The sequence below is a fragment of the Triturus cristatus genome, chromosome 8 (genome assembly GCF_964204655.1).
Source record: "Triturus cristatus chromosome 8, aTriCri1.1, whole genome shotgun sequence".
Classification (NCBI taxonomy): domain Eukaryota; kingdom Metazoa; phylum Chordata; class Amphibia; order Caudata; family Salamandridae; genus Triturus; species Triturus cristatus.
The window spans coordinates 396,145,727-396,160,659 of NC_140591.1; the positions used below are offsets into that span (position 1 = coordinate 396,145,727).

Consider the following 14,933-nt stretch of genomic DNA (forward strand, 5'->3'; position numbering starts at 1 on the left):
ATGCTGACTGACATTCACAGAGGAGGGAGAGCCTGACATTCACAGAGGAGAGGAGGGAGAGCTGCAGGCGCGAGGCGCGGGCGGGGGGGCTACGCCCCCACACCCCAATGGACGCACCGCGCCTGGAGGTGCTGCAATGCGTGAGTAAATGACCCGTGATGAGAAGCGTTTATAGGAGTGGTCGCTTCTTGCAACAACCGATATAAACGGGACACTAACCATGAAGGACAGAGGCACAACCTGGGGCCAAATTACAAGCCACTAGAGTGAATAATCTGCGGAGTCCTTCCCCCCCCCCCCAAACTATGTGAGGATGTAGGGTGGGCACTCCATGGATACGACACTTGGGTGAGAAAGCAGAAACCCACCAGAAGCACCAGCTTCGACCTCTGTGGGGTGTAAGACCTGTGGAGCCCTCCCAGGGGTGACCGGTGCAGTCCACACGAGTGCGTGGAGCAGCGTTTTTCAACCTTTTTTGGGCAAAGGCACACTTGTTTCATGAAAAAAATCACGAGGCACACCACCATTAGAAAATGTTAAAAAATTTAACTCTGTGCCTATATTGACTATATATAAAGTAATTCTCTTGAATAGGAATCAAATGAACACAAAGAAAGTATTTTATAATTACTTTATTATGAAATAGTAAGTAAACAGAAATATGAAAAATTATAAAATACTTATTGATCAGTGCGCAACCTGGGCCTGTTTGGCTGAACATAAAGCTGATATTCTGGCTGGAATCGAAGAAAGACACACACGTAGCTCTTCGTCAACAGCTCTCAGTCTCTCTCTGTATTTAGTTTTTATAGCAATCATCACTTGGCCCACCACATCTGTCAGTTAACAGAAGTTAAGAGGGAAGGTTGATGTGCTCACGTGCCCTCAAAGTAACTAAGCCCAAGTCAAAGGCACATAATGTGGGCAAACGGTAAGAGGCATTAACAATCAACAGTATGTTGACAATAAGGATATTAGCAGCCACTTGCTCAACCAACCACTACAAGGTTACACGCCAACTATACTGGCCGGCTGTAGGTGCCTTTGCTAGCTTTTCACTGAACGGGAAATGCAGCCTAAAGTAGTTATATGCCACGCCATCACCTTGATTGAGTGAGATAATCTCGCATCTTAATAGTTTACTGCCCATCCCCCTGCCTACTCTAAAAGCCGTCAAGAGTGAATGCGGGTTTCTATGCTGCAACTAGACGTAGCGGCACAGTGCTCACACCCAACAACCAGCTGCCAGCAGCGGGGGCCAGCTCATATCTCCCTTCATACAAGAGGCTGCCTAGGTCTAGGAGGTGAAAGGCATGAAACCCAAATACAATGAGGGTGCAAATGAGTGAGACTCACCTCACGCTGCACCTGCGGCCTGGTCTGGATCCGGATGCGGTCTCTCTGAGTCTGCAGTGCCGACTCCCGCCGAGTCCTGGTCTCCGTCCGTCTCCTCCTGCTCCGGTCCTCCTGGGAGTCCTGGTGACTCGAGTCGCGACGTCTTCTTCTCTCTGCCTTCTCTCCGCTGCTGCGCACACTGTGCTCGGGCGGGAAGGAAGTCGGGAGATACTGCTCTGTGATAGGTCCAGGCTGGAGTCTGGACCAATCACAGCCCGGACATCAGAAAAGTGGAGGAGCGCCAATCAAAAACCCCACCCCCTGTGGCCTGTCGGGTACCTTTCTTCATATCCTATGGGAATGTTCGGAGGTTGTGCGATTTTTGAACGGTATCCACGCCGTAATGGAGGAGGTCACGCACGTTGCTCTGTCGCCGGAGGCTAGGAGGTGTTTGTTGAATGTCTGGGAACCGAATGACTATAATGTGGCACAGATGCAGTGGGTGACTCTGGGGTACATGGTGGCTAAGCGTAACATAGCACAGCTGTGGGGCTCCCCGAGGCCGCCCACGATCGCGGTATGGAAGGAGAATATGGACTGGTGTATGTTTAGGGAAAAGACGGTGTATGTGGTGAGAGGCAAGCCTGGGAAGTGGACGAAGGTATGGGGTCCATGGAATTCATATCGTGGACATATCTGCACCCCGCCTCTGCCGTTAGAGGCTGATATTGCTTTGTCCCCCTAGCCGCGCATTCTGCGGGATTGTGTGAAGTGTGTTCCAGGTTTTGTCTTCCCGTTGCCCCCCGCTGCCACTTCCTGTCAAGAACTGCTTCTGATACTTTACGTTGTCCCCCGTCCTGGGAAGCGCACGTTGCTATTTCGGACTCTCATTGCCTTGAGTGTGTTTTGCATTTAACAGAAAATGAAACTGTTTTTCCCGATTGCTCTTGGCCTATGGCCACGGCCTGTTGCATGTGCTCACGAACTGCCGGGAGCTTCGCTTCTGGTTTATTTGAATGTGTGGCGTTTCATTGCGGGCCCTCGGGCTCTGCAGCGGCCGGCCTCGGTGGTTGTAGGCCCTTGTATGTATTTTATTGTGTAATAAAGGTTTCTTTAAAAAAAAATTTAAACGGCACCCCCCCATACCCAGGATACAGTCCGGCGCCGCCCGGCCTAGTGGGGGAAAATTTGACATTTTTTAAAAAAAATCTTTCGATTGCTTCCATTTTTCCCACGTTTTCCCACGGCACACCAGGCAACATCTCGCGGCTCACTAGTGTGCCGCGGAACAGTGGTTGAAAAACACTGGCTTGGAGCATCTGGGACTGAGTAGAAGAGATGATGATATGGTGGCAATGCCGTGCAGTGAGTGATCAAAGGAAGTATGTTCAGATTAGATGAGATGGGAGGGAGAGCTAGGAGGGTGAGAGGACTTGGAGGGGAATACGCGAACAGGGATGCTGGTCCGAAGCTTTCCAGGCACCGGAGGAGGACATCCTGCACCCCTTTCCCTCCATCTGGTTGCCCTAGGAGTCGAGGTTTAGAGGCATCAGGGCATGGAAGGCAGTAACAAATTGTCTAAAATTGGCACAGGCGAGGGACAGAAAACAAGAGGTGGGTGCGAGGGAAAGGGATGGGGATGGCCTGGGTCACATGACTACCGAGCTGGACTGTGCGTTGCCGTCAAACCCAGAAGACCTAGCCAGACTCCTACCTGAGGGAACAGAGTCAATACAAATCATCACGATAATAGCTCATGTAGCACAGCAATCTGTGCAGGAAACGTAGTGGAATTGGGGGCGTTCCCTAAGTGCTGCACACTAATCTCAGGTCAGGGCAGAATGTTGGCGGGAAGCAGGAGTCGCACCAAAGGTTCACTACATACATCCGCAACCTGCCCAAAGATGGGGTAGGGAAGGGAGAGAGACTAGTTCAGCCTGAAGAAGTTTATAAGCTAAGATTAACAATAAAGTGTCGGTCTTGCTCTATTAAGGATGATGTTTCATACCAATATGAATTGAGTGGCAAAATGTCCTTTGGCTCCTAAACACACTTTCTCCTGCCAACATAAAATCTGTTCCTCTAAGAGTATGTTTGTTGGGTATGAACGTGGGATTGAAGTCAAGTGTTTAAATAATGTCTCTGTAGGAACTATTTTCTGATAGTATTGGCTGAACTATGCTATCTCTTTTATCTTCAGGTGCCCTACTGATCAACACTCTGTGGAAGACTGAATAAGTCTCTCACTATTAGAAATTTAGAGGACACAACTGCATTGTTGTCACTTCCGTAGAGATAAAATTTTATTATTCCTTTGTTTCTTATCTTGGGCAGTGGCAAGTTCAGTAGTTTAAGCCAAATTCCAGTTTTGCATCTCCTACTACTTGTTACTTTCCAGGCTCTATGAGACTATGCACTTTATCCAGACACGACTGTATGAGCAACTACCTTTTTTAATGTCTCGCCTCCAGACAACACAAGCTGTCTAGTTGGAAATGACCAATTTTGGGTTTGCCAAGAACGTACAACAGCTTACAGTCCGCCTGTTGCTTACCACTGGTTGCCTTTCTTACCACTCATTTGCTGGGTTCTAATTCAATGGTTTTCCTTGCCCATCTTGTTCAGTCTGCTTTTTGCCCCTCCCGTGGAGCATAGCTTCTTTACCATCCTTCACGTGGCAGGTTTGTATACTTCCACTGCCCCCTTTTTGGGAACACTTTTTGTCTTTTTGCTTAAACTGCAGGTGTTCTTCAGCTGTCTTCCTTGTGTGCTCCTTCCCACTCCCCCAAATATCCACTCTCTGTTTTGCTGTCTCCCTTGTGCTGTAAGCTTTCTATCTGGCGTTTCTCCACCCACCAACACCTCCCTCCCGCACATTCCATGCTGTTTTTAGGTCGAGCCTTGGTGCAGTGCGAATGCGCTGCTTGCTTTGTGAGGCATTCTGTATTGGAGTATGCTTTTGAAGCCCCGCCCACTCCCCGAACCCTATTTGTCATTGGCTTATGTCATTTCCCTTCGTAAATGCTGGCTTCTGATTCGTACATAGGCTTGTTAGTCCCTCCTTAGTACCGCTTTGTCTTCATTTGTAACCTCCCATTAGGACTGACCCTTTTACTTTGGTTGTTACACGGTCTGCTTTATAAGTTGGTATGCACTATTTTCTTTAATGCTCATCCCCTATTCTACCCACGACATCGGAGCACCCGCCCGCTTTTTTTTCAATAGTAATATATTTTTATTCAAATTACAGCGCAGTCCACTTTATAGCGGCTGTGCTTATTTAATTATTTAATATATAGCATGGTCCGCATTCACTTTAGCGGCCGCGCCTATTTAATTACCAGCGTGGGCCGCTTTCTCTTTTGCAGCTGCGCTACAGACCTTTTGAAATTACTTATTTTTTTAAAAACTTTGGGTGAAAGCGTCATACGCACTTTTACTTTAATCTAATCCGCGCCTCTTTGTTTAGACGCTGCTCACGGTAACCTGAATATGCGAGCAGCGTCTAAAAAAAGGGGCATGGCCACCATTATAGTGGTTTTGCATTTGCGAGAGTTTGAGCTCTTGGCATTAAAAAAAATGCCTTTTATATATGTGTTCTTTTTAAAAACACATAAATAAAAGGTATTGTCATTTACAATGTCAATAACTTGAACGCTCGCAAATGCGAGACCTAATGCATTGAAAATGCTTGTTTCACTTGTGTGCTTCTCCTCTGCTGCTCTCCCTTGTGTGCTGCATTTTCTACCCCATCCCTTCCTGTTGTCTCCCTCCACCCACTCCTTCGTTGCCTCCTACCCCTTCAGTCTTTTCTCAAAAATTTTTTTGGGTGGGTCAGAGGATCGGGCAGCAAGTTGCTGCAGACCCGTCCGCCTTATTACAAAAGTGCTTTCATGCTACTTCGGTTTCTTTTTTTTATTATTATCTCGTGGCAAATAAAATAAAAAATGACACCAGCTGCATCATCGCACCTCATTATATTGGCTTTTTCTTTGGTGCCTTTTGTACAGCATCTAGCTTCTGTATGACGTGATACATGGCCTTTTGGGAAGGGTGGCAAGTTTGGGGAAAACCGTGTAAAAATCATGAATATGGCTTCATGTAATCCTTTCCTTCAAATATGAACATGCAGGAATTGGCGGCCGCTATAAATGCAGAGTCTTATCCATTTATAGTGTTGAGTGTTCAAGATAATAGGAAGTGTGATACAATTGTTTACATATGCGCCTTTAACAATATTACACAACCTTACTGGAAAGATCGTCTTTTTTGAGGTTTTTCTTGGTTCTGGCTGAAAAGGTTGTACAAGGTTTCCTTCAGGCCATAGGTTCACATTGTTTAACTATTTCCTGCTGCCCTAGGTCAGTAAAAGTGTGCTATACTTTGGAACTCAAGATTGAGTGGGTTTAAGTGCACTTTATTGTATGTGTTTACAAGATTCATAGTGCTCTTTCTCCTCTAATGTAGGTGTAGTAGTTCAGGCAGGAAGGGACATCACATTTTAGTTTCAATTTTTACAAGTACCTAGAATGTAGAGCACCCTATAAAATATTTTTGTACGAAGCACACACATGCATTAAAAGAATATGTAGCATTCGAGGAACTGTACAAATTGATGATAAGAGGCTTTTCTAGATGAGGCATGGGCTAGGGGGCTCAGTGGAATGATGTGAAAGACCAGCCATGGCTATTGGGTTTGTTTTTAAGAATGAGCACAGCTTTTTAAGACCATTTGTATGACTGTTCTAATGGGAAGGGCTAAGTGTCCAATAGGGCTCATGAAATGCCTTTGGTAAACCGGAAGTATACAAAACTCAAAATGCTTGTATTCTTTGCTTGTGGATCATTTACCATTACTCTTCTAGCTCCAAAGCGTACTTGTAAAACAACTTTTTTTTATAATTTAAGATTATATTGTTATGGTGCCCATGCGCTTCTCCACACTTAGAATATATCCTGTTGCTACCAGACCTGATTCGAGAGAGCCTACCACACTGTGATGAGCATCATTGGCACCATTGCCAAGGTTCAGAGGCTTGACCTCCAGGTTAGAAGTAGAACCATGGAGCAGGTTAACTAAACATATCTGTTATACATACCTGTTTTCTTGCAACATGTCCCAAGAAGAGCAGATGTAAATTACATCATATAATTCCCTTTGTAGTGTGAAAACAACCCATTTTATTTCGCAGGGCAAAGAATGCCAGACCGTCTTTACTTTTATTTCATTCTTACTAATGTGTTGGTGGAGAATATCTATTATTCTTTCATCAAAATAAGCAAGAGTGTAATATGGGTGTGAAGTTGTATTCTGTTAAATTTTTAAGTGTACAAACAAAAGTGTATTTAGGTACCATAACAAGAGTGGTGGCCAATCAAGGAATGCCCATAAACTCAAATTGCCTATTTCATTAAGATCTTAAACGTCCTGTAGAATGAATAATCGCTTTCTCTGTTCTCGAGTCCAGACCTATGTCTTTTCAGACATTTTCACCCAAAACTCTCTCCAGCCTTCCATCTTGAGTGGTGATCCTGAATATAGGCTGTGACTTCAGTGTTTAGTTGAGCCTTTTCTCACTGATAATTGTGTATTAGAACAAGTGACTCAAATCCACCTCTGTTTCTGTTGAGAGTTAGTGAAGCTTATACAGAGTTGGTTTAGTGCAGAGGAGTTTGAAGGCTCTTGCAGCTATTCGTGCTAAAGCTTCTTGAAAATAGTTCGATGGCTTTCATGTTTTAAATAAAAATGACCGCAGAGCCAATCTTTCAGGTTCAAATGTGAGAAAACTGGAAGTAGCATGTTTTTGTTTTGCTAATATAGCACTACCTACTCTTGCAACCACAAAAAAGTTGAATTGGCCGAGTTGTTGATTGTTTGAATGCTGCTGTCTACAACTCTAGATGTCTAGACAATCAGCATTTTGTAGATCTGAGAAAAAGTGTCATAATATCAGTGTTTAGACCTGGACAGGTGTTCCCCAGCCAACTATTGATGATAGAAAATATAAGGAGAAGCAAGATATTACATTTGTTTGGATAACCACTTACCCCAAAGGTAGTTGGAGTAATGGATTATCATCATGGAAGTTGTGGAATCCCATAAGCAGCAGGGATGGGATATCATTATGAAGGTGCATGAACATGTAGCTCATACCCTTGGGAGCACTCAGCAGTGGTGAACCCCACAAAATGTTTGCTTGTGGTGGGAGGGGTGACTGCTATGTTAGCTCTTGTTCCATTACGAATAATTGAAGCGGTGTCCGTGCATTTAGGGGTCCACCAACTACTTTTTGTAGCTGTTTAACTCCATATCAACCAAAGTGCGCATGACATTTGAAACCTTCCCGATCCTCAGCAGGACAGATTGTGCTCCTTTTGTTTTAGAACTGTTTTTCTCCCTTACACAGGAATTGGTAGGTGTGTTTGTCTATGAAATCTACAAGCCATACCGTATATGCTTTTTGATTACTTGTAAAGAAAATGATGCAATAAGTTTATAAAATGTGCAGGGTTCTGAAAATGTAAATAGAGTTGGAATTGCAATTTCTCAGTTCAGTGACACAAACATTTAACATTTGAAAGTGTCTCTTTAAAGATTTTGAGTTTGACATTCAGTATAGGGATAGGCTGAGCAAGCATCGCCAGTGCTTACTTTTGCGGCCACCGATTTTGCTGGCTATCAGTTGATAGAAGATTTCTTTCAAATTGGACCAATTTTACTTTCCTTGAAGATCCTCATGATTCATCAGGTGCGCTTTCCTTTCAGAAGAGGCTGATTATGTTAATTGAAAGATGCACAGGCCCTGATGTGATGGTACCACACAGTAGTGGCGATGCTTTCAAGTTCTCCGGTTCTAGTCAGTTAAGATTTAACGTGAGGTTGATTTGCCATATTCAGGCAAATGAGCATTTAATAATGCTCTGCGTGGGCAATTGTTTCAGGGCCAATGATAATGGGAATTTTTTGAGTTCCTCCACAAGCATATGATCTCTTAAGAGGGTTCTTAACTGGGTCATTTGACACAGGGTCAAGGTGTTTAGTGGCTTGTTGAAGCTTGGGATAAAAAAAAAAAACTGTATACCTGCTAGTTTATTTAAATCCTCTTTATTGAGAAAGTGAGTTGTGCGGTGTATGGTTTCTTGAATCCGATACAGTTCATGTTCTGATTAGAGTTGTTCTGAAGAAGAAGAATAGATGGGTTGATTCAGTGGTAGGCGTTAAACTATGTTTTTTTCTGATTGCTAACCAGCCTAGATAAGCTCTGTCGTGAAGACCCTTGACACTCCATGCAACGAATTGGACCAGAGTGGGCATTAATAAAGCTGTTAACAAGGTTTTTGTTGTTATTTTCATTTAACAGAGTAAGTTGAACTAAATTAATTGTTTGATGTATTAAATTGTGCAATAACCTTTAGTTAAAAAGAATAAGGGGAGCATTTTCATACCGAGTGAAAATGTCCCCCATTGCATCTGCACAGATTGAAAAGGTATACTCCACACCTGGGCCAGTTGCATTAATTCTGTGACTTGTGATGTATAACTGAAAGCAGCGGTCATAGTGGACAAATTAGAGTAGTGCATTCTCTTTCTGTGCTTGCATCCATTGCTAAATATTTATTTGTACTCTTATCTTAACATTTTATCTTTTTTAGTAGTATGAAGTGTACTTGTTTCTGCCTGATCCAGGGAATCAGCATTTGTATTCTTCTTCTACAAACATCACCTAATAGGATAAAGTTAAAAAGATTTAGTTGCACTGTTTTTACAGGAAATCAATTGCACCGCGTGAGGTCACCCCTGCATACACTTTGAAGGTTTCGTCAGCACAAAAGTACTAACTGTCCTTAAATGAAAATTTAACAATCTATTTGAGCCTGTGGATAAGTCCACCACTATTTTGAGGCCATCTTCGAGCAATCATTGGAAGGTAACTGGTGTCAGTACTACTAGCGCCTTTACAGAATGACACTTGTAGGACAGCTTTACCAAATGCTTTCCAGTGTATACATCAGGCCAATTAGTGTACAAACTAATGGAGCGTCCACACTATTCAAGTAGGCATCATTGTGAGTTGTAAAACATAATCATTCTGTGATTAAACACCCTTTCAAACATATTGCAAGGCTTTGGCTTTAAAAAAAAATATTTGATGTATCACCCATACTTTGTTTTAATCAAGAGCCCTATGAGGTGTATTGAATGTCTATTAACTAGTTTCTGTATGCACCTTCTTATTTTTTCAGATATACCTTGGATGAGTTTGGAACAGCTAGAAGAAATGCAGTAGTTCGTGGCTTTATAGATGCCCTTACCCGGGGTGGCCCAGGAGGTACTCCGCGCCCAATTGAAATGCACTCACATGATCCTTTGAGGTAACATTGGAATTTTTATGCATGTCGTCATTGTTGTTTTTTTATTCTTTATTCTCATTTTATGCTTCAAGATTGCAAAAATAACTATGTTCGAGAGGGCTCTCTATTGGGAAGTATATAAAAAGTTAATATTATATTACAGATCAATCATACATAATTTCGAGATCAAACATAGTAAATAGTCAATTCATCTGAATAATTATAAGCAGTCAGACTTCATCAGGTACGAGTAAAGCCAAGATCATTCATAGAGAGGGCCCTTTATGGGAAATTAGTTCTTGACACCCCTTAACACCCTACATCCAATGTGTTTCAACCTTGATCTTAAAAGTATTCCGAAGTGTGGTCCACCACTGTTAGCCCCTGGGAGGAATGCGGCTGTTCCAATGTCTTGCTAAGCACAATTGAGCAAATGAAATGACTATCAAACAAATTCCACCTCTGAATCCTGAATGTTCTCATCCATACAGATCATTATTGTCAGTACATTATCAGATATGTAATAGTAATTTACTTTTCAATTGCCGAATGACAAAACGCTCACAAACCATTACAAATATATTTTGTTCCTTCATCCTTTAAATCACACCTAGGACATTGAGATGAAGTTCTCTGTTTCCATTCCAAGAGTTTTGACGGGGTATAACACAGCTTATTTATTCGTTCAAAATGTCGAAATTTCAGATTTATTGCCATAAAGATATCATGACCCAAATTAATGTAGTGAGACATTACCTCCCCTGAGACCACTGTACTGAAATCATTCATCCATCTGATGGCCAGAGATTAGAAGCCATAACCCAGAGTTGTCAACAATAATTGATACAGAGTCTGGGATTTCTATCAAGTTAATTTCTTGGTTGGTTTTCCCAGAACTAATCTTACTCAAGAAATCTCTAATTTGTGCATACTTAACTGCTAGTCCTGGGAAGATTATGCTCTGCCTGATAAATCAATAAATATGTTTTGGTCTGGCACAGTCATGCTGTTGTTAGGAAACAATTCTTCCTACAATTTTGCTGAGTTGTATAGCTAGAATCATTGAATACATCTTTGACTCAGCATTGATCAAGGAAGTGGGTTGACTCTGAATCTCTGTCCTTCCTTTAAAAAAAAAAAATAGCACAATATTAATTTAGTCCCAAAAAGCAGGTAGTCATGCATTCACAGATATAGCTGTAATGACTACCGTATTACTAGTGCCAAAAGTCTTCTAAAACTCCTTAAGTATTGAATCCTGACCAGTGACCTTTCCACTAGCATAGCACATTCATGGCCTCCAAAACCTAATTTAAAGTAACAGGAACATCTAATTCAGCACACACCTCTGGGCAAGTACAAGGTATGACTCAAGCTGGGCTGATGAACAGCTTGTCATCAGTATACCACTTTGATAAACGTAATTGGAATTGTGTAAGTATCACCATTGGGACAGGCACCAGCTGTCCACTGTCATCCTTAATTGATTTATTCGTTCCTAAAGTCTTACTCACTCTGATTTTATATCTGCTATCTTTTGATCCTACCAAAAGACTCTGGGGCATATGCATCAACATTAGCATTTGCGATTCCTTATTAGCGAAAAATAAGGAATCGCTAATAAGGAATAGCAAAAGGCTATGCATGTAGGAATCGCTATTCAAATAGCGATTCCTTAACATTCCTTATTACCGAATCTGTAATACCGAATCGGTAATAAGGAATACCTACCCATTCATTCCTATGGGCTTGGAGGCCCATAGGAATGAATGTAAAGCCATTCTGTATTAGCGATTCGGTATTACCGAATCGCTAATAGCTGGAGCACTTTCAAGGGTGCCAGGGTGTCAAAAGGACACCCTGTTGCACCCCTGAAAATGATATGTGCACATATGTTGCACACACACATGCTCTAAGGGCATGTGTGTGCGCAACATGACACTTTGAAAAATGCACAAAAGTGCATTTTTCAAAGTTTTTGCAAATTACCATGCAGTTCATCTTCATGGTAATTTGCTCCCCTTATTAGCGAAATCGCTAATTTTTTAACTTTGATGCATTGCATTTAAGGAATCTCACTTTGGGATTCCTTAAATGCAAGAGCTATTTAAGGAATCGGTATTTAAGGAATCCCTATTTAAAGAATCGCTATTTAAGGATTCCTTAAATACCGATTTCTGCTTTTGGGTTGATGCATTGGGATTGGGTATTTTCTACTTAATACCGGGAGCTAATAAGGAATCGGTATTTTACCGACTGGATTTTGGCTTGATGCATAAGGGTGTCTGTGATTTACATAAACTTTCGGTTGCTGAGTAGAATATGCAGCTGTAACCCCTTTCACTGAATATTCTTTTATTTCTGAGTAAAGTATACCATATATTTGCTTCCCTCATAGGGCCTTTCAGCATGTTCAATACTTTCATCATATATGTTAAACTGATATATAGATTTAGGGATTCCCTATTATGTCACAAAATATCATCCTTATATTCCACATCATTCAACACTTCCCTTACATCTTCCCACCTATCCGGCTTCATTTTGGAATAAGGTAATACTTAAAGGGATTTGATCAAGGGTAATTCTAGGAAAAATGTCTACCTTGGCATTTAGTATAATCTCCTACGAGATTAGAAACATGTTGATACAGGAATACTGTTTATGTAGATAACAATAACATGTGAAGCTGGGATCCTTATCCTTCAGTGCCCTTCAAACAACCACAAAACCAATAAATGCCATAAACCTAAATATAGCCTTAGGGTATTGCACATCTGATTAGAGGAGTGAGGGTTTATTTGATCTAGTTTAGAGTCAATAATACAATAGAAATTCCCACAGAGTAGTTTCTACCCACCAAGCTGAGAACTAGTTCTTCAAATATAGTAGGGTATTGGGCCCATAAATGGAGGAGATTACATACATTGTAACTCCACCACCACTTGCACTGTCCCCCCATCTTCCACCCAGTGGTGCACATATTATTGCTGCTTGATACCTTGTCTTGTTCAGCCATGTTTAAACTTTTTTGTGGGAGCCACTATTAGCCCAGAATTCAAAGTGGGTGTATGTACTGAAATTGACATGATAGATGTGCAAATAGAGAATAAACATTATGATTAAGTGATATTAGTCTCTTCTTGTTTTTGCACGGTGTACTTACTTGTGTGCCTTCAGAAAAAACCGGTATCTAAATTATTTATACTATATGTGGGTCAACTAGTCTTCCCACCTCCAGTCGATCTACTAGGTAAGGAGGGGGCATTCACAGAACAGCCTTACCTCCCTATTTCCACACTGGGGAGCTAATTATCTTGGTACCTTATTTTTATTTTTTATTTCTACCAAGTTCTACAAGGCTCTTGTTGTGATTTCTTCCTCAGTTTTTTAAGCACAGCATATAACTTGTTTTTCCTTGGCTAGCAGCTCCTTATTCTTTTCAGCCACCATTTTGCCTATGTAGCCAATAATTAGATCTGGTTGAAGCGTAAGACACATGGGATTTGACAACAACAGGTTCCTCCACACCACCCACCCGCCTCTTCCCATTGGTACAACCGCACCTTGGTCCCTTTGCATTTCTTGAAGAGATACCACTCCACTACCACGTCTATCTCCACCCCCTGATGGACGCAAGCCATGATGATGAGGTTCTCGTCTCATCTGCAGCACCCTTGTCTCCAGGGTCTCTCATACTGCCAATCCTAGAAGCTCACCACTGTCTGTCTCACCCAGCCTCAGGTCCAAGTCGACCACAAACAGCAGCAGGCATGGCACAGCAGGAGCAGAGGGCCTTTCAATCACCACAATGCTGACTGCTGCTCAGAAGCCTGAGTTACTGTTCTGTGTGTTCCATGCTTTTCAGTAACACAATGTTTTCTTTCTTTCCTTCTTCCTTCAAAGTGGTAGTATGGATTAGGTTGTAATATTACTAAAGAAAGGCTATTGAGGCCTCTTACTACAGTAGTTTGTCCTCCCTCAGAAGTGATAGCAGAACGTAGGCAGCAAGTAGCATCTGACGTGATGCTATGACAACCATCTACCTTGGTATGTTTTCCTCTTTAACGTCTGATTATAGACTCTGTTGTTAGAGAAGGTTACAACAATGCAGAACATAATGCTATTGCATAGATAATACTCTAAAACTAATTCTTAAACTAATAATGAACGTTCAGTTTAGTTTTTCTCAATCACATTATCTTGTCCACATTCAAGATAAATTAATATACTTGAAAATAAAAGCGCACCAAAGTTATAATCTTAAATGATGTTATAATATCTATTTTCACATGAGCACACGTAACCTCAACCTCCGAGTGGTAAAATCAATCAGGAGGAAAGAAGGATACAAAATAGATCATATAAATAAACAATGCTCATTTATTCAACACACAACATAATATACATTTTAATAACTTGTTTTTATATCACATTAAATATTGGATTTCTTCAGTTTCACAGCAAGTATGTACACATTTCTATTCTCAAGTACTATTATTAATTGTAATCTTCCAGAAAAGAAAATCATGTATAACATTTTTTCACAGAGTTCATGTTTTCACCCTGCATATTTTCAATTTCTTATAGCCATTTCATCAATAGTAGGCATTTTGTACAAATGCGCAGAATATTTACAGAGCTCATTTTGCTGTGAGTAAATATTCTCTCAAAATCGTGATCTAATCTTTTCAGTTATGCTAATTTTTAAACTTTGAATCCTGCTGCAAAATGTTTCTGCCAAATGGATTTGTTCCCTAATTTACTTGAAGGTTCACAGTACCAGAGCTTGTAAATCAGAGGACCTCACCTTTTTAAACATATTTTCACCCTATTTTAACCATGTGAAGATGAAAACACAATTTCCTTTCGAGGATCCAACTTTTCGGATCTTTTGTTTAAGCAGCGAAAGGCTAAGTACTGCAGAGTTCTATATTGAGCTGAAACTCTGTATTTTCATCGCAATCTGGTCCTGCTTGTAAAGTGGTATGATCCTAATTATTTCTACATGAAGATCTGGGTAGCTTGACTCCTAAGTTTGAGAAATCTATGTGCAAAATGATATGGGGTCTTTCATCCAATATTTGCATAATTAGGTTGTTCAGCATTTAAATCTTGTTTTTTTTATGCACAGAGATCAAATGTGTTCCGTATATGCTTATATTATTTCTTTCAAATCTTCCACATTTCTAGAATAACAAGAATGTTGTTATATATCCAAGGGTTGAAATTCATCCTCTACCAGT

At 41.3% G+C, this 14,933-nt stretch overlaps 1 protein-coding gene across 1 annotated transcript in view; it reads left to right on the top strand.

The window, feature by feature from the left end:
• Positions 1–14,933, top strand: part of COG6 (component of oligomeric golgi complex 6) — a 472,069-nt gene that overhangs the window by 193,157 nt on the left and 263,979 nt on the right. Inside the window, exon 9 of the mRNA XM_085621768.1 lies at positions 9,580–9,708. Coding sequence (XP_085477894.1) covers positions 9,580–9,708 — 129 coding nt within the window. The remainder of the gene's footprint in view (positions 1–9,579; positions 9,709–14,933) is intronic.